Source organism: Bubalus bubalis, chromosome 24 (assembly GCF_019923935.1).
Source record: "Bubalus bubalis isolate 160015118507 breed Murrah chromosome 24, NDDB_SH_1, whole genome shotgun sequence".
NCBI lineage: Eukaryota > Metazoa > Chordata > Mammalia > Artiodactyla > Bovidae > Bubalus > Bubalus bubalis.
Window position 1 is genome coordinate 25,749,707 of NC_059180.1, and position 25,076 is coordinate 25,774,782.

Sequence of the window (25,076 nt, forward strand, 5' to 3'; positions counted from 1 at the left end):
ATGCGGCACAGCAAAAAAACAAACAAAAAACAGCTTATAGTACTAATTTTATGATATAGGGCTTGTTTCAAGAGTGAGCAACTTGAAAGTCTTTTAAAAGTCTCTTTTATTTGGACCTAGATATTTTTCCTACTCTTTCAAAATTTTTTATGTGCTTCCTAGGGTGGTTGCAGAGTTTGGAGCCATTCTGGGTAGCTGACCTTGCATTTTCTACCACTCTTCTTGGTCAGTTTTTAGAGGACATGGAGGCATATGCTGAGGTGAGTATATAAAAAACTAAGTTATTTCCTAAAATTTCAGTTAAGAAAAAAAAACAAAAACAAAAATCTAAAGCAATGCTAGATTTTATTTTAAAATAATTCTGATCACCTGACATTTAAGCAAAAATTATGAGACCATTGCTTCAGATACTTTTAGGTTGCCAGCAGAATTACTGGAAAGATTGCAGGCCTAATTTCCCAAAGCTTGAAATAATTTTGGTGGCTGGTAATTTTCCAAAACCATTTTCTTCAGTTGTAGTTTACTCTTATTTTTTGTTATGAAAAAGCTGAATTGATATTGTGAATTGATGATGAAAAAGGCTTTCCTCTTACTTGTATTGGCAATCTTGGCTTGTGCTTCAGAGGACAAGGCTTGGTTTCAGTCACCTTTTGAGTATGACACTTTTAAGTCAAGTGTCCATTACTGGTTCTCGGATTTCCTGGCCACTGTCATGATTTAAACCTGCCGTCTTTGAATTTGTTTCTTATTGTTTCTTTCCTGCTTAGTTGGTAATTACCATGATTCTTATTTGGTGGTCAAGGCTTCCATAAAGATTTAATTTCATTTTTTCTTTGTACCTTTGCTCTTTCTGGCAAACGGTTAATTCACTACTTGTAACTGTACCAATATGTTTTCTCCCTTTCAGAGAAAAATGAGAGAATATTTTGCTTCCGTATGTTTCTTTACCCCCACAGCTAGGATGTCTTGCTTCCTAGCACAGCTTTAAAGCTGATCTGCTTCTCATAAGCCACCCATTCTTTTTTGTAGAGACTTGCCTTTTGCTATCCCTAGAGATCTAGTTTTCTTCAGTTATTTTGGTGCTTAATTATATGTGGGTATAATGGTTTTCATATTCCATTTTTTGCTAATCTTTTCCTTTGAGTATATCTTATTTCCTCAACTGACTTTAAATCTGTAGATTAGGTATTACAAGTTCTTATAATTTTTTGAACCAGCCTCCTCTAAACTCCCCCATCCCCCTTCCTCTTCATGTGCATGATATTGGCTCATCTTACTGTTGGAGTTGCTCAAAGAATCTATTGAGGTTAATATTTGCTTTTTAAATAATTGGAGAAGTAAAGTCTACTTTTATATTTAAGATTCGTGTTTCCTTTTCTGTCATAGGCCAAAATTCCTCTTCATTTGTACAGATCTGTTATAAAGTTAACTGATTTAAAAATTGGGAGTTGCTTTTTGTTTGTTTTTAAAAACAATGTCCTTCTTAAATAAGAATGCTGTGAATTCACATCCAGGACCTCAGCCATGTAGCCTCTGGGGAGTCAGTGGATGAAGACGTTCCTCCTCCATCAGTGTCCTTACCAAAGCTGGCAGCACTTCTCCGGGTATTCAGTACTGTGGTGAGAAGCATTGGGGAACGTTTCAGCCCAATTCGGGGTCCTCCAATTACTGAGGCATATGTAACAGATGTAAGTTTTAGTAGTCTTAGGTATCATTCAATAATAATTGCTTTTTATTTTAAATGGTTCTCGTTACCTAGTGAAATATGTTATTAATCTCTCATTTGTTTAGCATGTATCTATGTGTCTGACTACTTGCTTAAACAGCCAGAAAGGTAGGGAATTCTATATTCCATTCCCCCTCACCCCATTCTACTGTGTATTTTTAAATGCTGTGAACTTTTAGGAGATTCTCTGTAGGTCCATTTATTCTTGTTTTTCATATGTAACTTTAAAAACATTCTGTAGTTTTTTAATAATTTAAAGTTTTGATTTAAAATTATTGTGTCTCCTTTTAGTTTTTCAACATACTAAGAAGTTTTTCAGCGTACTTCTCACTTATAAATAAGGCTTTGAAAAATAATTTTTGCTAAGCATGACGGGATGAAACAATTTGATAGCTTGACATCAAAGGATATAAAGACATAGAATCTAAAATATGTAATAGCCTGAGACCAATTAAAAAAGGTAGCTAGATTGCTACATTTTAGCCCCAGACATCAGCTGCGTTGTGTTACAGTCCAGTGAGTGGTTCAGTGTAATGGATGTGAGAAGTGAATCCCTATCATTATACTCTGCTTGAACAAGAAGGGAGAAACTTGTGTGATAAAGTCTTAAAAGACCTAACCTAAATGATTAAACTTTACTGTTAGTATGAATTTCTGGCTTTCATTAGCATTTACTTTTGTTGAACACATTGCTAGATAAAATAGGACATTAATTACATATTTAATTCTTAGTAAGTTAATTGTGTATTTGAGCAGACATGTCAGCTCCTGAAGATAATTACAACCAGTATGTTAATATTTTAAAACTGAGCAAAGTAGTTTAATTTTTTTTAATTGTCTAAAAGGGTGGTTGATGACTTTGTGAGTGTTGAAATAAAAGCAGTTAACTCAGATATAAAACAAAGGACAAGCACATATCATTTTCCAGGATAGTTCTATATTAATGTAGTCTTTAATGAGAGTCTTTTAGGTCTTTGCCAAAAATGGTATTTTAGGCCTTTTAAATCTATTGTTGGTTTAAAAAAAAAACCCTGTATGTAGTAGTTGTTGAATATTACATAAAAATTTGAGAAGTATTATTCTGTATCAATTTTCTCTGTATCTGTTTTTTCCTAAGTTATTTTTATTAAAAATTTAGTACATTAATATTGACTACTATAGTTTAGTGGAGTTTTTTGTTTGGAAATGATATGATTTTCATAATACTTAAAATAGGTATTATATGTTATGAATGAGAATATCTTTACAAAGAGGCCGCCAATACATGAACTTTCATAAGCTAAACTATCTTGGATATTTAGTTCTATAAAAAAGTCCAAGTGCTAGATTATGGAAAGTTATTCTCATGGTAGGTTATTTCCATGTTGTTAATACTGTTATTAAGTTCTGATGTGTTTTATGATTATTAAAAAGATTTTGAACTTTAGCTATTTAGTGACTTTGGTTGGGGAGTAGGAATTGGGTATAAGGGAAATAGAGGATGACAAATTCATTTCCTGTCACAGTAGTACTTTAGATACTTAGGCAAGATCCTTTCTGTGTATTGTACCAGAGATACTCTTATTATTATTCAGCCATTGAGAACTGGAATATTGAGACTATTGACAAGGCAGGCAGTTAATTTTCCATTGAAACTGCATTAGAAAGAAAATATTTTCTTGTTCTGTGGAAGAATATGAATTTTTTTAAAAAGCTGCTTGTTTTCCCCATTTGCAGGTTCTGTACAGAGTAATGAGATGTGTGACGGCTGCAAACCAAGTGTTTTTTTCTGAGGCTGTGTTGACAGCTGCTAATGAGTGTGTTGGTGTTTTGCTCGGCAGCTTGGATCCTAGCATGACTATACATTGTGACATGATTATTACATATGGATTAGATCAACTGGAGAACTGCCAGACTTGTGGTACAGATTATATCATCTCAGTCTTGAATTTACTCACATTGGTATGTGAATTCTTTTTTGTTGCCTTTTAATATGTTTATTCAGGTTGTTAAGTGTAAATTGATGTGGAAGAAATTAAGCCTTTGTTTGCCTGTGGGGCTTTTAAAAATTTTTTTGTATTAGTCTTTTAAAATCTAGTTTGCTTTTGCTCTTGTATCTGTTTACTTTTAGTGTTTGAGATCTTATCTTAGTGTAGCTTCACTCTTTTTTCTTGTTTTTGATGAAATAGCATGCTTCATATGAGACTTATCTAGCACTCCTGATAAATTTTGTGTAGAGGAGGTACTTGATACTTATTTTGAAAGACCCTGTTATGTTTTGCTTCTGAAACATGTGAAAGCTTCTTTGATAGTTTTTCTTTTCTTAATCATAAATATTCCCTCTTTCTTCACCTTTTATTATGGAATTTTGAAGCATATTTTTTAAAAAGTAGAATAGTATAATGAATCTCTGCATACTTAATACTTGGTTTCTGTAATTAGAAACACATGGCCCATCTGGTTTCATCTAGGCCTCCTACTCTCTGCCTCCTCCTTGCCATCCCTCCATCCCCAACTGGATTATTTCAGAACAAATTCTAGATGATATTCTGCTGAACATTGCTGCCATAGTTGTACTTCCCTTTGCCAATGTAAAAATTTACCCTTAAGTGTAAATACATGTATCCTATTTAGATAGCTAAACATTTAATGTCACAATGTTAAGGCCTAAAAATATAGCTTAGATATATTACCTTTTTCTTTCATAGGTTACTTTTCAGAGCAGTTTTTAGGTTAACAGAAAAGCAGAATGTACAGAGTTCTCCTACAGCCTCTTTCCCCAGTAGTTCCCTCTTGTTATTATTAATACCTTCTTTTAGTGTGCTACTTTTATTACAACTGATGAGCCAGACCGACACATTATGATTAACTAAAATCCATAGAGTTCAGTCTCTGTATTGTCCATTCTGTGGTTTTTGACAAATGTGTAATGCCATGTGTTCACCATTGTAGTATCATACGGGAGAGTTTTACTGCCCTGAAAATCCCTCCTGTTCCACCTATTTTCTCCCCTCTACTACCTGGCAACCACTGATCCTTTTTCTGTCTCCATCAGATCACATCAGTCGCTCAGTCATGTCCGACTCTTTGCGACCCCATGAATTGCAGCACGCCAGGCCTCCCTGTCCATCACCAACTCCCGGAGTTCACTGAGACTCAACGTCCATTGAGTCAGTGATGCCATCCAGCCATCTCATCCTCTGTCGTCCCCTTCTCCTCTTGCCCCCAATCCCTCCCAACATCAGAGTCTTTTCCAGTGAGTCAACTCTTCGCATGAGGTGGCCAAAGTACTGGAGTTTCAGCTTTAGCATCAGTCCTTCCAAAGAAATCCCAGGGCTGATCTCCTTTAGAATGGACTGGTTGGATCTCCTTGCAGTCCAAGGGACTCTCAAGAGTCTTCTCCAACACCACAGTTCAAAAGCATCAATTCTTCGGCGCTCAGCCTTCTTCACAGTCCAACTCTCACATCCATACATGACCACAGGAAAAACCATAGCCTTGACTAGACGAACCTTTGTTGGCAAAGTAATGTCTCTGCTTTTGAATATGCTATCTAGGTTGGTCATAACCTTCCTTCCAAGGAGTAAGCATCTTTTAATTTCATGGCTGCAGTCACCATCTGTAGTGATTTCGGAGCCCAGAAAAATAAAGTCTGACACTGTTTCCACTGTTTCCCCATCTATTTCCCATGAAGTGATGGGACCGGATGCCATGATCTTCGTTTTCTGAAGGTTGAGCTTTAAGCCAACTTTTTCACTCTCCACTTTCACTTTCATCAAGAGGCTTTTGAGTTCCTCTTCACTTTCTGCCATAAGGGTGGTGTCATCTGCATATCTGAGGTTATTGATATTTCTCCCAGCAATCTTGATTCCAGTTTGTGTTTCTTCCAGTCCAGCGTTTCTCATGATGTATTCTGCATATAAGTTAAATAAACAGGGTGACAATATACAGCCTTGACGAACTCCTTTTCCTATTTGGAACCAGTCTGTTGTTCCATGTCCAGCTCTAACTGTTGCTTCCTGACCTGCATACAGATTTCTCAAGAGGCAGATCAGGTGGTCTGGTATTCCCATCTCTTTCAGAATTTTCCACAGTTGATTGTGATCCACACAGTCAAAGGCTTTGGCATAGTCAATAAAGCAGAAATAGATGCTTTTCTGGAACTCTCTTGCTTTTTCCATGATCCAGCGGATGTTGGCAATTTGATCTCTGGTTCCTCTGCCTTTTCTAAAATCAGCTTGAACATCAGGAAGTTCACGGTTCACATATTGCTGAAGCCTGGCTTGGAGAATTTTGAGCATTAATTTACTAGCGTGTGAGATGAGTGCAATTGTGCGGTAGTTTGACCATTCTTTGGCATTGCCTTTGTTTGGAATTGGAATGAAAACTGACCTTTTCCAGTCCTGTGGCCACTGCTGAGTTTTCCAAATTTGCTGGCATATTGAGTGCAGCACTTTCACAGCATCATCTTGCAGGATTTGAAATAGCTCCACTGGAATTCCATCATCTCCACTAGCTTTGTTCGTAGTGATGCTTTCTAAGACCCACTTGACTTCACGTTCCAGGATGTCTGGCTCTAGGTCAGTGATCACACCATCGTGATTATCTGGGTCGTGAAGATCTTTTTTGTACAGTTCTTCTGTGTATTCTTGCCACCTCTTCTTAATATCTTCTGCTTCTGTTAGGTCCATACCATTTCTGTCCTTTATCGAGCCCATCTTTGCATGAAGTGTTCCTTTGGTATCTCTGATTTTCTTGAAGAGATCCCTAGTCTTTCCCACTCTGTTGTTTTCCTCTATTTCTTTGCATTGATTGCTGAAGAAGGCTTTCTTATCTCTCCTTGCTATTCTTTGGAACTCTGCAATCAGATGTTTATATCTTTCCTTTTCTCCTTTGCTTTTCGCTTCTCTCCTTTTCACAGCTATTTGTAAGGCCTCCCCAGACAGCAATTTTGCTTTTTTGCATTTCTTTTCCATGGGGATGGTCTTGATCCCTGTCTCCTGTACAATGTCACGAACCTCAGTCCATAGTTCATCAGGCACTCGATCAGATCTAGGCCCTTAAATCTATTTCTCACTTCCACTGTATAATCATAAGGGATTTGATTTAGGTAGTTTTGCCTTTTCCAGAGTGTCAGAATTATATAATATATAGCCTTTTCATATTGGTTTTTCTCCCTTAGGACTATGTATTTAAGGTTCCTCTATGTTCTTTTGTGAATTGATAACTCATTTCTTACTTTATTCTTTTAGATTGTTGAACAGATAAATACAAAACTGCCATCATCATTTGTAGAAAAACTGTTTATACCATCATCTAAACTACTATTTTTGCGTTATCATAAAGAAAAAGAGGTAAGTGATTGACTGATCAGGCTTTTGCTAACTTAGGTCATTAAAAAGTTTGACTCACGTTCATTACTTAGTAGGTACATAAATGAAATATTAAAATGATAAATATTTGATTTAGAATATTAGAAATTATAATTCACTTAATATTTGTTGAGTTTCATACTGTATACCTTGATGAATGATAGTTTTCTCAGGTTTCCATTAAATTTGTTTTATTAAAATTTCATATATATGTCAAATAAAAGTTTGTTAGCTTCCTAACTGACTCCCAAGTCAAAGCCAATATAGACTTTCTAAGTAGATGTAGGAAAACCTGTCTCTATAAATTGCTGCTTGTATTTGTTCTGATACTGGCTTAAAAAACAGAAGGCCTTTTAAGAAATTCCACATTGTCATTTTTAGAGAATACTTTTTTGATAATAAAGCTTTATAGATTTTTAAATAGCTTACTGATACTGTGTAGGTTTCCTATATTTTTTTTTGAAAAATTAAAGTCTTTGGTGTTCTAGACAGTGAATTTATCAATCTTAAACTGATTTGTATCATCATTTTGCAGATAGTAATATGCTTTCCATTTAATTATTACTTTCCTGAATTCTCTTTTTAAGGTTGTTGCTGTAGCCCATGCTGTTTATCAAGCAGTGCTCAGTCTGAAGAATATTCCTGTTTTAGAGACTGCCTATAAATTAATTTTGGGAGAAATGACTTGTGCCCTAAACAATCTGCTACATAGTCTACAACTTCCTGATGCCTGTTCTGAAATAAAACATGAGGCTTTTAAGAATCATGTTTTCAATGTAGACAATGCAAAATTTGTAGTTATATTTGACCTTAGTGCTCTGACTACAATTGGAAATGCTAAAAACTCATTAATTGGGGTGAGTATTTGCTTGTAATGGCTTTGTTTTATCCACATTTGAGCCTCTCCTCATTGCATGTTAACATGTTTCATTAACTATCAAGGTGGTGTGTCTGCAGCATCACACAGAACAAACGGCCATATTTTGGACATGCTTGGATAATTAAAATTGACAGGAATATTTTCATGCTATTATGTTTAGCTCTTGCCTTCCTTAATAAGTTTTTTATATCCTTTTTATTTTTTGAACTTGTATTTTAATGCTCTCTCCCATTTACTCTAGCATGCTTTTAGTAAACTTGTCAACATTTTCCACAGGACAAGTTTGTGTAGTTCTAAAATGCAACCCTTTGTGATTCCCCTGGTACTCTTTTCCTTTTCCCACTAGAGTTAGTACTTCCATATGTCCCTTAGTTTTTGACTACCCACTTTACTTTGGGAACATTCACATATTATTTTGGAAGAAGAAGAAAGATTTCATTCCTTTTAAGAAGTCTGAAGTGACTGCTTTTGATTTATAATAATTGCTGTGCGTGAGTGAAGTGAAAGTCACTCAGTGGTGTCTGACTCTTTGCAAGCCCATGGACTATACAGTCCATAGAGTTCTTCAGGCCAGAATACTGGGGTGGGTAGCCTTTCCCTTCTCCAGGATATCTTCCCAACCCAGGGATCGAATCCAGGTCTCCCGCATTGCAGGCGGATTCTTTACCAGCTGAGCCACAAGGGAAGACCAAGAATACTGGAGTGGGTAGCCTATCCCTTCTCCAGCGGCTATTCCCGACCCAGGAATCGAACCAGGGTCTCCTGCATTGCAGGTGGATTCTTTACCAACTGAGCTATCAGGGTATATTTCTCCCTCCTGTGGTACTTAGCAAAATTGAAAAGCATTGTTTACAATGAAAAGTAATGGAATATAATTAAGGGGTTAGTGTTTCTAAGAGAGAAGGGAGGGAAAACTCAAGATTTGATACTTGTATTTGCATGCTGTCCATATTAGATCAGGTGCCCTGTGTCCGCCGCAGTGACTGTTCTTTCCCTCACTGCTGGGCTGCAGCTGACTCCTCTTTCGCATTCTAAAATTTGATTGTTGAGAAATTCACATTGTGTTCAGATTTGAGGTTTATATTCTACACTCTGAAAGTGAGAGGAAGTGGGGACAGAGTGGTCAGGTGAAAGGAGTATCTTAGCAATGGAAAGAAAGGGAAGAATGGTAAAGGCTTAGAGTGGCAGGATTTGCCCTTTTTTCATACTGGAGAGGGCAACTTGCCATTTATGGTATATGGAAAACTGAGGTAATCTACACTGAAGAGTGCAGGGGCTTTTGTTTAGACCAGGGATCAGCAAATTACAGTTCATGGACCAAATCTAGCTGCCCACTGCTTTTTTTTTTCTTTCTTTTTTTTATTTTAATTATTGAGATATATAATTCACATAGTGTACAGTACCCATTTAAAGTGTACAATTCAGTGATTTTTAATATGTTCACAGAATTGTGCAACCATCACCAAACATCACCTCTTTTTGTAAAGACTTTTTATTGGAACATAGCCACTTTGATTCCTATTTTTTGTCTGTAACTTTTCTCACTGCAGTGGCAAAGTTGAGGAGTTGGACATTGTAACAGAGGTGTCACATAACCTGCAGAGGCTGAGGTATTTACTCTCTTATCTTCTCAAGAAGTATTTGCTGATCCCAGGTTTAGTGTACTAGCTTATTTCCAAATTTAAATCTGTCATTTTAATTTTTAAAAATGTGCAGACATATTCTGAAAGATAAACATTTTGTATGGTCATGTATGTCCTGGAAGAGCCAAACATTTACTTTCTTTGGTCCATCATCAGATGTGGGCCCTGTCTCCAACTGTGTTTGCACTTCTGAGTAAGAATCTGATGATTGTGCATGGCGACCTGGCTGTTCATTTCCCTGCCATTCAGTATGCAGTGCTCTACACATTGTATTCTCATTGTACCAGGTAATGTATTTACATATACTTCTTAAGAATTGTCTTTTAAAAAAAAAAGAAAGTTTGTTTTTTAAAGGGAAGATTGACCCTTTATACAGTGTAAAAAAAAATGTGTTGATTTGACTTTGGAGTTGCTTTTTTTTTTTTTTTTAATGAGATATGACAAGATGATCCAAATTTTGTCTTCCAGGCATGACCACTTTATATCTAGTAGTCTTAGTTCATCATCCCCGTCCTTGTTTGATGGTGCCGTTATTAGTACTGTAACTACAGCTACAAAGAAACATTTCTCAATTATCTTAAATCTCCTGGGAATATTGCTTAAGAAAGATAATCTTAACCAGGACACAAGGTAACTAATATTTTATAATGTTTCTAACTTTTGGTTAATTTGAGAAAAAGAAATGAAGACTATCATTAGGGATAGAGCAGCTTCTTCATTATGAAACACTTTAAATTTTGTTTCATTATTTAGTCTAGCATTTCTTGTTTCCTGAAAGAATTACGTGAAACCTTTCCTTCCTGCAATATTTTATAGATTAATGTATTTGTAGAGATTTTAGAATTTTTTTTGCTACAATTTATGCTACTTTGGGGAGATTTTCTTAAAAGACAGTTTTGTCAGAGGAATTTCTATAGTTTTAATATATGTTTCTTATTTCTTGCAGTATTAAAAAAACCAAAAGAAAATTAATGTTAAAAGAATAGATTTTTCAAGTTGCTTTTCTATTTTTAGTTTTTATTAATGTGAAATCAACTGTGTATTTTATGTTTCAGGAAACTGTTAATGACCTGGGCTTTGGAAGTGGCTGTTTTAATGAAGAAGTCTGAAACATATGCACCTTTATTCTCTCTTCCATCTTTCCATAAATTTTGCAAAGGCCTTTTAGCCAACAGTAAGATTCTGTGATTATTTAATTTTTGTTAATCAGTGCTTAAAAGAGATCTTTGATAATGAGAGAAAGATAGTCACTTGAGTGCCTTTCATGAGTGGAAATGTCTCATCCCCATTTTAATGACAAAGGTATAATCTGTCTTAATTTTTTTGCCAGTCTTAATATGTGAAAAAAAGTTGTTTTAAAGTGATTGTTAACACTTTTAAGCTTATATGATTGTTTATACATTCCATGTACTTTTAAAATTTCCTTCAGAGAAAAGGTTTGGGTGAAGACTAGTCACCTTAAGTAGATTTTTGTTGAGTGTTAGCATTTTCCCAAATGTTACTACTGCCAGTGAGAGAGGGTTCTAGGCAGGAACAACCCCTCATCCATAGTAGTCACTCACTGTTTATTGAAGTGAATGTGTTCAGAAATTTATGATGTACTGGCATAGAATTTCTTCTGGCAAGCTGAAAGTGTCTTTAAATTTTTAACAGCTCTTGTCGAAGATGTGAATATCTGTTTGCAAGCATGCAGCAGTCTACATGCACTGTCCTCTTCCTTACCAGATGATCTTTTACAGAGGTATGGATTAAATTAGATCCACTCTTTTGACCCTGGCCCTAATAACTTAGAAATATTGCCACACTTGTATTATCTATTTCATTTTTTTTTGTAGGTGTGTTGATGTTTGCCGTGTTCAGCTAGTGCATAGTGGAACTCGTATTCGACAAGCATTTGGAAAGCTATTGAAGTCAATCCCTTTAGATGTTGTCTTGAGGTATAACAATTGTATCAATACAAAGACATCCCGCAATGTTTAGTTTAGGAAAAGACAAATTGTCTCTTAGTGAATTAATATCACATCTTTTGTGGTACTTCTTAACAAAGAGATGGCAAAGGATCAAATCATGCAGGTCTAGAAGAAAATAACAAAAATTTGTAATTTTTATAAAGCTTATGATGATTGCTACAGAATAATACTTAAAGTGCCAAAATGTGTTTCTCAGTAGTTATTATTTGTAAAACTAAATTGCATTCTTTTATAGTTTTTAATTGGGTTAATTTTGGTGATTTAAGAACTTTAAATTTCAAAGTTGTAGTAACGTTTATTTTTAATGTCTTAATTTTATCTGTTTTTACTGTCAGATTTAGTTAACAAGGAAGTATTTCATTTACAGCAGGAGGTAACCTTTTAACTAAAGGATTTTGTATAACAGTGACTTTATTTTCTGTCTACAGCAATAACAATCACACAGAAATTCAAGAAATTTCTTTAGCATTAAGAAGTCACATGAGTAAAGCACCAAGTAACACATTCCACCCACAAGATTTCTCTGATGTTATTAGTTTTATTTTGTATGGAAACTCTCATAGAATAGGGTAAGACCTTTCTTTGACTCTTTCATCTGGGAAAAGTACTTTAAATATATTTGAATATCTTAACTCTGTGCCCAGTTTAGAGGAGAAAATACATCAGGGGTGGCAGAATAGAAAGTTGTTTTAAGTTTTCAATAGTAGGAGGAATTGCTTTGAAGATGGCACCTGAAGAGATAAAAATGAGCTTTACACTTGATAGTAAAGGTGAAGTGTGGTTGACATGTAACTGATGTGTCCTAGTCATCAGTGCTTTCTCGGGGGGCCTGAGGGTGTAGACATTCTGGAGACTTTTACTTGCACTGAATATTTTATCCTGATGGCCAAACTGTCATGAGCCTTTTACCCTAATAACCTGTCCACACTGTACCCTACTCTATTTCAGCCGTAAAAGACCTTAAAATGAGAGGTGGGGATATAATTAATGCTTCCCAGTTTTATAGGTTTGCCTTTTTGAAGTAGGGGAAAAGTCCCATATTCCCATTTCCCTTGCAATTTGCTTTTTGTTAATGTCTGTTTTTTCTTCAAATGAAGTTGTCATTAAATATGAAACTTCTTTTTCCAGGAAGGACAATTGGTTAGAAAGATTGTTCTATAGCTGCCAGAGACTGGATAAACGTGACCAATCAACGATTCCCCGCAATCTTCTAAAGACAGATGCTGTCCTCTGGCAGTGGGCTATTTGGGAAGCAGCACAGTTCACTGTCCTTTCTAAGCTGAGGACCCCACTCGGCAGAGCTCAGGATACCTTCCAAACAATTGAAGGTAATTGACTCTGCACTGTTTCAGACTTTGCAATGTAAATACTTTCAAGCTTGCTTTAAGAAATAATGGATTTTTTATCTTCATTAAAACAGAACTTTGAGAGTACACAATTTTTTCCTTTAATACTTTATCAGTTAATCTAGATATGTTCGTTAGAATAAGCTTTTATTAAATAATTGTGTCATGTGTGTTTATTCACAAAGTTGCTAGCAAATTTGGAAAACTCAGCAGTGGCCACAGGACTGGAAAAGGTCAGTTTTTATTCCCATTCCAAAGAAAGGCAATACCAGAGAATGCTCAGACTACCGCACACTTGCACTTGTGTCACATGCTAGCAAAGTGATGCTCAAAATTCGGCAAGCCAGGCTTCACCAGTACATGAACTGTGAACTTCCAGATGTCCAAACTGGATTTAGAAAAGGCAGAGGAACCAGAGATCAAATTGCCAATGTCCGTTGGATCATTGAAAAAGCAAGAGAGTTTCAGAAAAACATATACTTTTGCTTCATTGACTATGCCAAAGCCTTTGACTGTGTGGATCACAACAAACTGTGGAAAATTCTTAGAGAGATGGAAATACCAGACCTGCCCTGCCTCCTGAGAAATCTGTATGCAGGTCAAGAAGCAACAGTTAGAACTGGACATGGAACAACAGACTGGTTCCAAATCGGGAAAGGAGTACGTCAAGGCTGTATATTGTCACCCTGCTTATTTAACTTATATGCAGAGTACATCCTGAGAAATGCTGGACTCGATGAAGCACAAGCTGGAATCAAGATTGCCACGAAAAATATCAGTAACCTCAGATGTGCAGATGACACCACTGTAATGGCAGAAAGTGAAGAACTAAAGAGCCTCTTGATGAAAGTGAAAGAGGAGAGTGAAAAAGTTGGCTTAAAGCTCAACATTCAGAAAACGAAGATCATGGCATCTGGTCCCATCACTTCGTGGCAGATAGATCGGGAAACAGTGGAAGCAGTGACAGACTTTATTTTGGGGGCTCCAGAATCACTGCAGATGGTGACTGCAGCCATGAAATTAAAAGACGCTTGCTCTTGGACAGCAAGGAGGTCCAACCAGTCTATCCTAAAGGAAATCAGTCCTGAGTATTCATTGGAGACTGATGTTGAAGCTGAAACTCTAATATGTTGGTTAACTGATGCAAAGAAACGACTTATTTGAAAAGACCCTGATGCTGGGAAAATTGAAGGTGGGAGAAGGGGGTGACAGAGGATGAGATGGTTGGATGGTATCACTGCCTCAATGGATATGAGTTTGATTAAACTCCTAGAGTTGGTATGGACAGGGAGGCCTGGTGTGCTGCAGTCCATGGGTTCACAAAGAGTCGGACACAACCGAGCGACTGAACTGAACTGAAATAATTGTGTCGTATGTGTTTGTTCACAAACTTAGGGGATTTGTGTGGAGAAGACATTTTTTCCTTCTAAAAATGAAAAGATCTTCTAAATATGAAAAGATCACTTTGTTTTTAAGTGACGGATATGCAGAGGATACTTGCTAAATGTGAATTTGTGAAATTATCTCCAAGAACTTCTAGAATCTTTGAAGACTCCTTTTAAATGTGGAATGTTGTCTTTGGTTGTAGGTATCATTAGAAGTCTTGCAGCTCACACATTAAACCCCGATCAAGATGTTAGTCAGTGGACAACTGCAGACAATGACGAAGGCCACAGTAGCAACCAGCTTAGACTTGTTCTTCTTCTGCAGTATCTGGAAAACCTGGAGAAGTTAATGTATAATGCATATGAAGGATGTGCCAATGCATTAACATCGCCTCCCAAGGTTGGTTTCAGTGGGTTGGATGTTGATTTACAGCAGTTTCGTGGTCAAACCTGGCAGCGTGAGCAGAGCTGAAATCACAGTAGACTTGTATATATGCTTTATGTGTATTTCAGACGTTTCTGCCTGTAATTTGTCAGAACCAGTCCTGAGCTCTTCTTTCTCTTCTAAAGGTCATTAGGACTTTTTTCTATACCAATCGCCAAACTTGTCAAGACTGGCTGACTCGGATCCGACTCTCCATCATGAGGGTTGGATTGTTGGCAGGCCAGCCTGCTGTGACAGTGAGACACGGCTTCGATTTGCTTACAGAAATGAAGACAAATCCATCTCAGGTAAAGTGGTGTATGTGGAGTTAGTTAAATCTGTTAATTAGAAAAACTTGGGGGTAATTCCTTTGCTATGATCTAATCTATGGATAGGGGCTTCCCAGGTGGTACTGGTGGTAAAGAATCTGCCTGCCAGTGCAGGAGATGCAAAAGACTGGGGTTCGATCCCTGGGTTGGGAAGATCCCCTGGAGTAGGAAATGGCAACCCACTCCAGTATTCTTGCGTGGGAAATCCCATGGACAGAGGATTCTGGGGCTCCAGTCCATGGGGCTGCAAAGAGTCAGATGCAACTGAGCACACAGTCTGTGGATAAAATAAAGGTTCTATTGATATTCAAAGCTTTTCATCCAATATTTTTATACAAGCAGTAACTTCCTAAGTTGCCTATTTATATTTTTCACTTAGAGTATGTGAAAATATTCATTACTTATGCTTAAAGATTGGAACTTCTAAGAAATTCATGTATATAAGAAAACTTTTATAATCACTTGTAATGATTATATAGTATATAGGAAAGTATAATTTATAATATATGTAAAAAATATAATATTGATAACATTATAATATGTGGGGAAAGTGCTGACTTGTAGGTGGGGTTACTAAATAAATAGAATCCAAAAATTGCAAATGTCTACTAGTTAATATCAATAGGCAATATGCAAAAACATAAAATTAGGCATTCTTTGATTCATGGTTATTTAAATTTTTGCTTTGTATTTACTTCATGTATTACTCCTAAAGATGCCACAGCTGAAATGGTAAAGTTTTTTTTTATTTTGTAAAGATTAACACCCAAGTGCTGTTTATTACAGTCCATCAGCACCCCCTCCCCCTCATATCTACAGTATACATAACGTTTTAGGAAATTCTAATAATGTAATTTCATCATTGTAAAAGCAATTGTTAAATAAATTTGACTTTAAATAGGCTTTAGATTGTGATCAGTAGTTGTAAATTTAGTAGAGATTTGAATTTTGAGGGTACTGACGTCTTTGATTTTTTTTTTGAATGGCCTCTTTCAGGGAAATGAATTGGAAGTAACTATCATGATGGTGGTAGAAGCATTGTGTGAACTTCATTGTCCTGAAGCTATACAGGGAATTGCTGTCTGGTCATCTTCGGTTGTTGGAAAAAATCTTCTCTGGATTAATTCAGTGGCCCAACAGGCTGAAGGGAGGTTAGTTAGAAGGAAGGAAATGGGTGACAGGAGTTCTTTATGTTAAGTTTTTTTTGTGTTACTGACTGACTCTGTAATTAAATGTTAATTACATTTAATGTTGATTCTTAATTGATAACTTTTCATGTCAGAATCTGATACAAATTCCCCTTGATGGCCAGAGTTCTCACTTATTAGCTCTAAACTTACTCGATTCCTGTAGGCAAACTCTTTGCATACCTTGGATTCCTCTGTGTATGTTCAAGTGAGTTTTATCAAATATGGAAAATGTAGGGAAAATAAAAGAAGGATCATAATTCCATCTCTTAGTGGTAACTTGTTTTGTGGTACATGCCTTTCTATTTCTTTTTCTTTTATATCCAGTTTTCTATCCTCTTTTCACAGAAATAGCAGTGTTTCTGCTGGTCACATGATTTTGCTTTTTCTACTCAGCAGTATTTAAAAAAAATATTTTGCCCTGTTAAATTTTCTACAGTGTGATTTTTAACAATACCTATTTTTTTTTGAGTGCACCATAATTTAACATTCCTTATTGTTGGACAGCAAAATTATTTGGGATTTTCTTTTTACTAATCTTAATGCACCACGGCATTTAATTCTTTGCTCATGTTTATGATTGTTTTCTTTGAATGCATTCCTGAAGGTTGATTTACTGTTAATAGAAGAAAGGCTACAGACCATTAGGCTTATGATACATACTATTGCTAATTTACCCTACATAAAAGATGGTTCCAACTTGTATCCCTAACAATGAAAATAACCTTTTCCCTTCTCCTTTGTGTATATAGAGGGCCACTGAGAAACAAGAACTCTGCCATCATATTAATGAAAATGCTTGTTTTAATATAAATTTCTTTATTACTAATTAATAGTAGAGGTTTCCCCATATGTTACTGACCATTTGTGATTATTGAAAACACAGATGATGTCTTTATGGCCTCTTGGTTTTTTGGTTACTGATCTGTGAGATTTTATTGTACACCAGGATTATTGATGCTGTCTATCTTCTTGATCGGTAATTTGTTTTTAATATTCATTTTGGGGTTTTTTTGTTCTTGTTTTTTTTTTTTTTTTTGATGCCCAAAGTTTCAAATTATGGTGTCATTAGATCTGTTAACTTTCGTGTGTTTTAGTGTTTATTTTTCTATTGAGTCTCTGCATACATTGAGATCAGATACTTACTGATATTTTCTGTTAGTTTATACCTTCTCTTTTCTTAAACATTTAATGATCTTTGGATTTATTTTCCTTTTTTTGTGAGTAAGAAGTCTAATTTTGTGCCTGCTCAGGCCCACACAAAATAATCAACTTATTGTCTCCACTGAATTTATTGAATAACTCATTCTTTGCAGTGTTTTTAGAAATGAAATATGTGGATAATTAAAAAATAAGACTGTTTGAACTTGTGTTGAAGGTTTGAAAAGGCCTCTGTGGAGTACCAGGAGCACCTGTGTGCCATGACAGGTGTCGATTGCTGCATCTCCAGCTTCGACAAATCCGTTCTCACATTGGCTAATACTGGGCGCAATAGTGCCAGCCCCAAGCATTCTTTGAATGGTGAGCATTCCAAGTTTAAACAAACAGTTGTAGTCAAATAATTTGTACTCGTGATCTTACTATACATTTTTAGATATCTCTGCTCTTTGAAATATTTATAACTGCTTTGGATCTCTCTTGCTGTCTCTTTATTTTATGAAATGTTTTCATTTAGGTGAATCCAGAAAAACTGTGCTGTCCAAACCAACTGATTCTTCTCCTGAGGTTATAAATTATTTGGGAAATAAAGCATGTGAGTGCTACATTTCAATAGCTGATTGGACTGCTGTACAGGAGTGGCAGAATGCTATCCATGACTTGAAAAAGAGTACCAGTAGTACTTCTCTCAACCTAAAGGCTGATTTCAACTACATAAAGTAAGGATTTCTTTTCAGTTATGAATTATACTTAACCCCATTAAAAATTTTTTCAGTAACTTTATTTAAAGTCTTATTTTATGGCAGAAGAATATTAAAATCATTTATTATGATAAGATGCTTGTAGTTCTAATAATACTGCCATTCTTAAAATGACTACAATGAGAAACCAACATTAGAGGTGAGGAGGATATTCACGCAGTGGGAAAACATATTTGTATGTTGAAACAGTCATTTGGGATTGAATCTCAGAACCTGTTCTAAAATCTTAATGAAATAAAGAAATTGGTCACTGCTTTAGAAAGGATAATACTTGATGGCATTATTTCTAAATTAAAAGTGAAAGTGAAGTCACTCAGTCGTGTCTGACTCTTTGCGGCCCCATGGACTGTAGCCTGTCAGGCTCCTCCATCGATGGGATTTTCCAGGCAAGAGTGCTGGAGTGGATTGCCATTTCCTTCTCCAGGGGATCTTCCCGACCCAGGAATCGAACCTGGGTCTCCCGCATTGCAGGCAGATGCTTTAGCGTCTGAGCCACCAGGGAAGCCCCATTTCTAAATTAGGTGTGACTATATCAAAAACATTTTTTTAAAGAGGACAGAGTTTATGACATTTGTAAATTAAACTCCCTTTCTTATTTTCTCTTCTTCCTTTTATTCCTTTGAGCATTTATTAATATCTTAATTTGAAATTTGAGTACAAGCTATGTCCCAGACCCTTGGCTGGGATGATAAGGGTCGTTAGTCTTGCCATCAGGGAGCTCTCTAGTGAGTAAATGAGTTAGTGGGTAATTTCTCCATTGAACATGTACTGAGTGCCGGCCAGTGGGGTGCAACACTGTGTACAACAGACACACATTCTCACCCTTGAGGAGCTGACCTTCTAGTGAGGAGAAGACACAGGCAGACTAGCTTGGGAAAAACCATCAGCATGTCATTTGAGCACAGGCTTGAGGAAGCAGATCTCTTGCAAAGATGATAGACTTGGAGTGTTCTGGAAATGCCTGGGAGGCCACTCTGGTCGGTGCTGAGTGAATAATAGGCCATAAGGGTAGAGAAGTAAGATTTTGACTCCCAGTAAGATAGAAAATCTTATGTGGGATTTGAAGAAGTATCTGACCTACTGGCTTTCTCTGCTAGGTTGTCAGCAGGCTGGAGGTGAGGGGCTAGGGTGGGAACATTTGGCCATTGAACTGTGGGGTGAAGGTACGGAGAGAAAAAAGATGCTATTAATTGAAATAAGAACACACGGAAGACAATGAAATTTTTTCTGAGGTGTCAGTTATTAGCTGAAAGTACAAGGCATAGTGGGGACGCAGCAAACCTGCCTTTGGAGAGGACTTAGACTCTGTGGTGGCAGAAATAATAAGTGTGTTGGTCAGCACATCAAGACAGTTCATTAATGCCAGGTGATCGCAGCTCACCTGAGAAGCTGGGATTTGTTAAGGTAGAAGCAGGCACAGTCATTTCTAGTGCTGTATTCCGGCTGGGTTGTGACGGAAGTGACATGGTGAGAGGGATAGGAAAAGAAGAGAGAGAAGAGGAGAAGAGGGAATTGAGAAACTGTAACCCTGAAGCTGGGAGGGATTTGGGGGCAGGAGGAGAAGGGGACAGCAGAGGATGAGATGGCTGGATGGCATCAGCGACTCGATGGACGTGAGTCTGAGTGAACTCGGGGAGTTGGTGATGGACAGGGAGGCCTGGCGTGCTGCGATTCACGGGGTCGCAAAGAGTCGGAGATGACTGAGCGACTGATCTGAACTGAACTGAAGTCCTCTAGTTGGTTAGATAGCAGCTGTAATAGGAATGGGAATGGAGTGAAAATAGATCTGAAAGTGGCAGTGGATTGCTAGGATGATAAGGCCCTCATCCTGGCCTTGAAGCTGCAGATAGACTATTGGAAAGAGTTCAGGGGTATACCATGTTCAGGTCAGGTGAGGAGAAGGGAAGGAAAAATTCTTCGAAAGAAGAGGAACAGGTTCTGTAAAACAGTGGAAAAGTGAGCAAAGGAGGGAGGCCAGCAAAGAAGGTAGAACTAGGATATCAGATTGAGGCAGTAGGACAGGAGGCCTACTGGGGCTTATGCTTTAGATGAGCAGTGAGCTGAGGCAGGGGATTTAGTGGTAGCTTGGGAAGAACTGGACGTTGAAGTTGCCCCTGCAAAGCTCTGCTGTTAGTGTTTTGGTCGGGCCCTCAAAGATAACATGCTGCAAAAAGAGGAAGGAAATGTGGAGTGTTGGGTATGCTAAACTGAGTATCTGTAGCTGTGAGTTTGTGGTTTGCACTCTAATTAAGATGGTAGTTGCATCTTCAATGGTGGCCTATGTGGAAGGAACTTCATCACAGGAATTCTGTGTAACTGCTCCCTTTTCCTATAATTTGTTCTATTTTTTTGAATGGCTCCACAGCCTGGAGAGAGTATAATACAAGCTAACCCAGTATTTTAATTACAGATCACTAAGCAGTTTTGAATCTGGAGAATTTATTGAATGCACTGAACAATTAGAATTGTTACCAGGAGAAAATATCAGTCTACTTGCTGGAGGATCAAAAGAAAAAATAGGTATTAGATAATTTTAAAATTAAGGATTTTAATGAACAAATTGTTTAAAATGTCTGGCTTAGTATACTTTAGTGGAAAATCTGAAAGTTTTTGTACATTTATTGGGGCAGAGTGTGAAGCAATCAATTAGGTCTGTTCTCTTTACGTCTGGCAAATATAAAACAGTTTAATTCAAATTAAGCAAACTAAAAAAGACTATTGTAATACTTAGAGATCTATCTAGCCATTTTCTTTGAAAAAGTGCAAGTAGTGTTTAAATATTTTTCTTGCTTCACATCTTAATATGGTCGATTAATTAAATTCTTTATTATAACTAGAACATTTTAAAAACTGTAGTACTGAAGTTAAATATTGTGAATATTTTATGTGTTAACATTGATCTGCTGCATTCATTGTTTGCCCCATTAAATAGTAGGTTGACTTACTGATTTTTGAGTCTTTGAAAATGAACTCATTTTGGGAGGTCTGAGGTATTATTTCATGTGAAGTATTTTTATACTTTTTAAAATACTTTTTTTTATGCTGTTTTTATGCTTCACATAAAGTAATACCTCAGACCTCCCAAAATGCTATCAGAAATGCTTGATCATAGTGTCTGAACTTAAATATGAACTTAAACATGAAAGGAGGTATTCATTGGTGATTGTTTTTTTAATACTATCAAGATATCTTGTCATTCTTACACATTAAAAATGAATTAACTGAGTGGAACCTGTTTGATTTCTGTAGATATGAAAAAACTGCTTCCTAACATGTTAAGTCCAGATCCAAGAGAACTTCAGAAATCCATTGAAGTTCAGTTGTTAAGAAGTTCTGTTTGTTTGGCAACTGCTTTAAACCACATAGAACAAGATCAGAAGTGGCAGTCTATCACTGAGTAAGTTTAATCCTAAGGAGGTAAATATGTATTACGTGTACCGTATGGTAAATGTGTGTAGTTTGGTGGGGGTGAGGCAGTCACTGGATCACTGCAGTGGTAATCATCATAGCTTCATTTTAGTTGTAGGAGTTGTAGGTTGTGTAAATGCCGCTTGCAAATATACAGAGGTTGAAACTAAAGAACGTCAAAAATTTCATATCCCCAAACACAAATACCTTGACTTGCTTATGTCGTTTTACTTAAAAGCAAGCAGTTCCTTTTTCTTTCCCTACTTTGGATGCCAGTGTGGTAGCATCTTATCACACTGCTTTATCCCTTTCGCGGTTACAACTTGGAAAATCTTTTTTGTTAATCAGCAGCAAATATTTTGTTTCAGAAATGTGGTGAAGTACCTGAAGCAAACCTCCCGCATAGCTGTTGGACCCCTGAGACTTTCTACTCTAACGGTTTCCCAGTCTCTGCCAGTCCTAAGTACTTTACAGCTGTATTGCTCTTCTGCTTTGGAGAACACAGTTTCCAACAGACTTTCCACAGAGGTGTGTATGTATACATTTTTAACCAGGATATTCTTTTGACCATTAATAAGGCATTAGTGTGGACAAGAGCTGTTTTTCAAGTTTTTTAAAAAAGTTTTTAAAATAACATTTGTAGCATTTTTGGACAAGCTATTAATATTAAATCCAGAAATCTAAAATGCCATTTTCAGGCAGATTTTCACTGGAGAACTATGTGAGGAAGATGGAACATAAGAATGGCTAGTTGCTTAATTTTTTTTCTTCCTTCCTTTCCTCCTTCCCTCCTTCCTTTTTTTGCACGAGGAGTTGATTATGAAAATATATACCAGATTGTATAAATTTCAGATTTGACTGAAAAGAAGACCCAGTGCCTCCTCCTTCAAACACGATAAAGTTTAACCAAAAGTGAACCCTTCCCAAGGGAAATAATCCTTGAGAATCTTTTTATGAAGCGGTTGTTTTATGTTTTTCTGTAACTTAGCTTTTGCTTTATAGAAAATAACCCTTTTTTTTATTAAAATATGACCACTTTATTGTAAATGCATTGATAAATTGGACTTAATATTTTGAAAAAAATACTTTCGCTTTTGGAAAAACAAAGGTTTTTGTCTTTTTCCCTTGTGATTAGAAGATACAGTGAAGGTAGAGGAAAGTTTAATAGATAAATATAGAATAGATCTGAAGTAGCTGACCTGTGGGGTCATATAAGGATTCTTTTTACATTAAGTGGTTTTGATTTTTCTCTGGCAGGACTGTCTTATTCCACTCTTTAGTGAAGCTTTGCGTTCATGTAAACAGCATGATGTCAGGCCATGGATGCAGGCATTAAGATACACGATGTACCAGAGTCAGTTGTTGGAGAAAATAAAAGGTAACTAGTTGTTGTTTTCTTTTAATAGCTTTTTGAGCTGTAGTCACACATTTTGAATGTATAGTTCATCAGTTTTGACATTGCTTCACGTGTGTAGCCACCAGTACAATCAAGATGCAGAACATTTATGTCACCTGCAAAGGTTTCCTTATGTTTCTTCCCAGGTATTTCTCCTGTCTGTCCCGTCTTGGGCAACTGCTTATTTGTTTCCCATCACTGTAGATTAGACTTGTCTTTACTAAATTTTTTTATAAATTGTACAGTGTGTTCTGTGTCTGGCTTCTCTTGCTCAGCATTTTATTTTTTAAGGTTCCCTGTGTTGTATGTGTCAGTATTGCCATCCTTCCAACAGTTGAGTATATCCATTGTATGAATTCACCATAGTTTATCTGTTGATCCTTTAACAGATACTTGAGTTGTTTTCAAATTCAGGCTATTATGTATAAAGTTGCTATGCTATTCACGTACAGGTCTTTGGTTGGGTATACATTTGCCTTTCTCTTAAATAAATACCTAGGATTGGAGTTGTTGGGTCATATGGTTTAACTTTTGAAATAGTTCACCAGTTTCTTATAAAGTGGTTGTATATTTTAGATTACTTCTGACATCTATGCACTTGCAATAGTGGGTCTTTAGTTTTAGTCACTGGAGTGAATCTACAATAGTATCTCATTGTGGTTTTATTTGCATTTTCCAGATGATTAATGATATTGAGCATCTTTTCATTTGTATAGTGGCCATGAATAAGTATTCAACTCTTGCCTATTTTTAATGAAGACTTATATGTTCTGGATATTCAAATTCTTTGTCTGCTGTACTATACTGTGAATGCTTTAAATAATTCAAATGAATACAGAATTAGCATTTGTATAAATATTTATTTCTCATTTTTAAGAAAGAAACGTCATGTTGAATGAATATTAGAAATTTCCTTTTGCTGTAAAACAGAGAAGTTGCCAGAATTCTGTACAATTTGTCAAAAATGTAGTCATCAGAGTTACTGAGTAAATTTGCTATTAAATTTTAAGTCAGCTAATGCTGGGATATGGACTTGTACTGCAAGGTGATTACTGGCAACTCAGATTCACCAGGACCCTCAGTGCCAGATAGACCTAGTTTTGGATCATTTGCCCAAACACTTGCGAATCGAGGAACCTCATGGCAAGTCATAAACTTCTGAATCACTTTGCTTATCAGTTATGGGGATTGCCCTGCTCAGATTCTTGAAAGGATTGACAAGGTATATAAAAGCCTTAGCACAGAGAGTGACATATAGTAGGACTATAAGTATCATCTCCTTTCTCATCCTTCCTATACTGAATAAGTTTTAAAATTGAGAAGGAAATGTCAGTAGCCTAACACAGAACTTCACTCTTCCTCACATTTTTTTTTTTTTATTTAGCAAACCCTTATCAAAATAATGTGCTTTGTGCCAGGTACTATGCTGTAAGTTGGGATGTATGTAATGGTGAACAAGAGAAGCCTGTTTTCTGCATTCCTAGGACCAAAGGGATTCTGAAGTCTAGCAGGGAAAATTGTCATCAAGCTAGGAACAGCAACATGCTGTGTGGACTGGAGGTGCACGTACATGGTGCTTAAAATAACGCAACAGGGCCACTGATTTAATCCTAGGAATCAGAAAAGGACTTGGGGAGGAAGTAACATTTAAGCTGAGAAAGAAGGCAGACTGATTTAGAGAAAACACCATGTGTGAAGGCCACCAGCAGTAATAAAAGATTCTTAGAGGACTCAGTTCTCATCTAAGGGAGAATGGGAAGAGATGAAGCTGGATGAGACTGAGATTAGAGTGGAATGCAAGCATCAGTGCCTTACAAGCCAAATTTAGGAGTTAGGGAAGGGATGAAAGGGAAATTAAGTATTCAGATTTACCTTTGTATAAGATCAGTTCAGTTGCAGGTTGAAAAATAAATTAGAGCCTAAGGCAGAGCAGCAGAAGTCCCTGTGAAAGGTAACCAAAATAGTGACAGTAGGGATAGAAAAAAGCTGATGTGACGTGAGGGTTGACAGTAAAGTCTTAAGATTTAAGATGACTGCCAGATTCCTTCTCAGGTAGCCAGGTTGATCATGTGCCTTTACCCAAGAACGAAAACAGAGAAGAAAGTAAGAGAT

General features: G+C 36.5%; 1 protein-coding gene across 4 annotated transcripts in view; it reads left to right on the top strand.

Moving 5' to 3' along the window:
• The window catches only part of SMG1 (SMG1 nonsense mediated mRNA decay associated PI3K related kinase), a 99,185-nt gene that overhangs the window by 36,501 nt on the left and 37,608 nt on the right, over positions 1-25,076 (top strand). For 2 of the 4 annotated variants that reach the window (XM_006047005.3, XM_044935754.1), the window contains 21 exons: positions 163-260; positions 1,515-1,688; positions 3,443-3,667; positions 6,958-7,059; positions 7,665-7,934; positions 9,757-9,887; positions 10,069-10,230; positions 10,656-10,774; positions 11,254-11,341; positions 11,436-11,537; positions 11,999-12,139; positions 12,699-12,898; positions 14,505-14,701; positions 14,872-15,033; positions 16,051-16,205; positions 17,620-17,762; positions 17,917-18,118; positions 20,571-20,680; positions 21,410-21,557; positions 21,937-22,096; positions 22,826-22,946. In XM_006047005.3, the coding sequence (XP_006047067.1) occupies positions 163-260; positions 1,515-1,688; positions 3,443-3,667; positions 6,958-7,059; positions 7,665-7,934; positions 9,757-9,887; positions 10,069-10,230; positions 10,656-10,774; positions 11,254-11,341; positions 11,436-11,537; positions 11,999-12,139; positions 12,699-12,898; positions 14,505-14,701; positions 14,872-15,033; positions 16,051-16,205; positions 17,620-17,762; positions 17,917-18,118; positions 20,571-20,680; positions 21,410-21,557; positions 21,937-22,096; positions 22,826-22,946 (3,210 nt within the window). Of the gene's footprint in view, positions 1-162; positions 261-1,514; positions 1,689-3,442; positions 3,668-6,957; positions 7,060-7,664; positions 7,935-9,507; positions 9,568-9,756; positions 9,888-10,068; positions 10,231-10,655; positions 10,775-11,253; positions 11,342-11,435; positions 11,538-11,998; positions 12,140-12,698; positions 12,899-14,504; positions 14,702-14,871; positions 15,034-16,050; positions 16,206-17,619; positions 17,763-17,916; positions 18,119-20,570; positions 20,681-21,409; positions 21,558-21,936; positions 22,097-22,825; positions 22,947-25,076 lie in introns of those variants that run through there. The other 2 variants (XM_044935755.1, XM_044935756.1) reach the window with 2 other exon arrangements.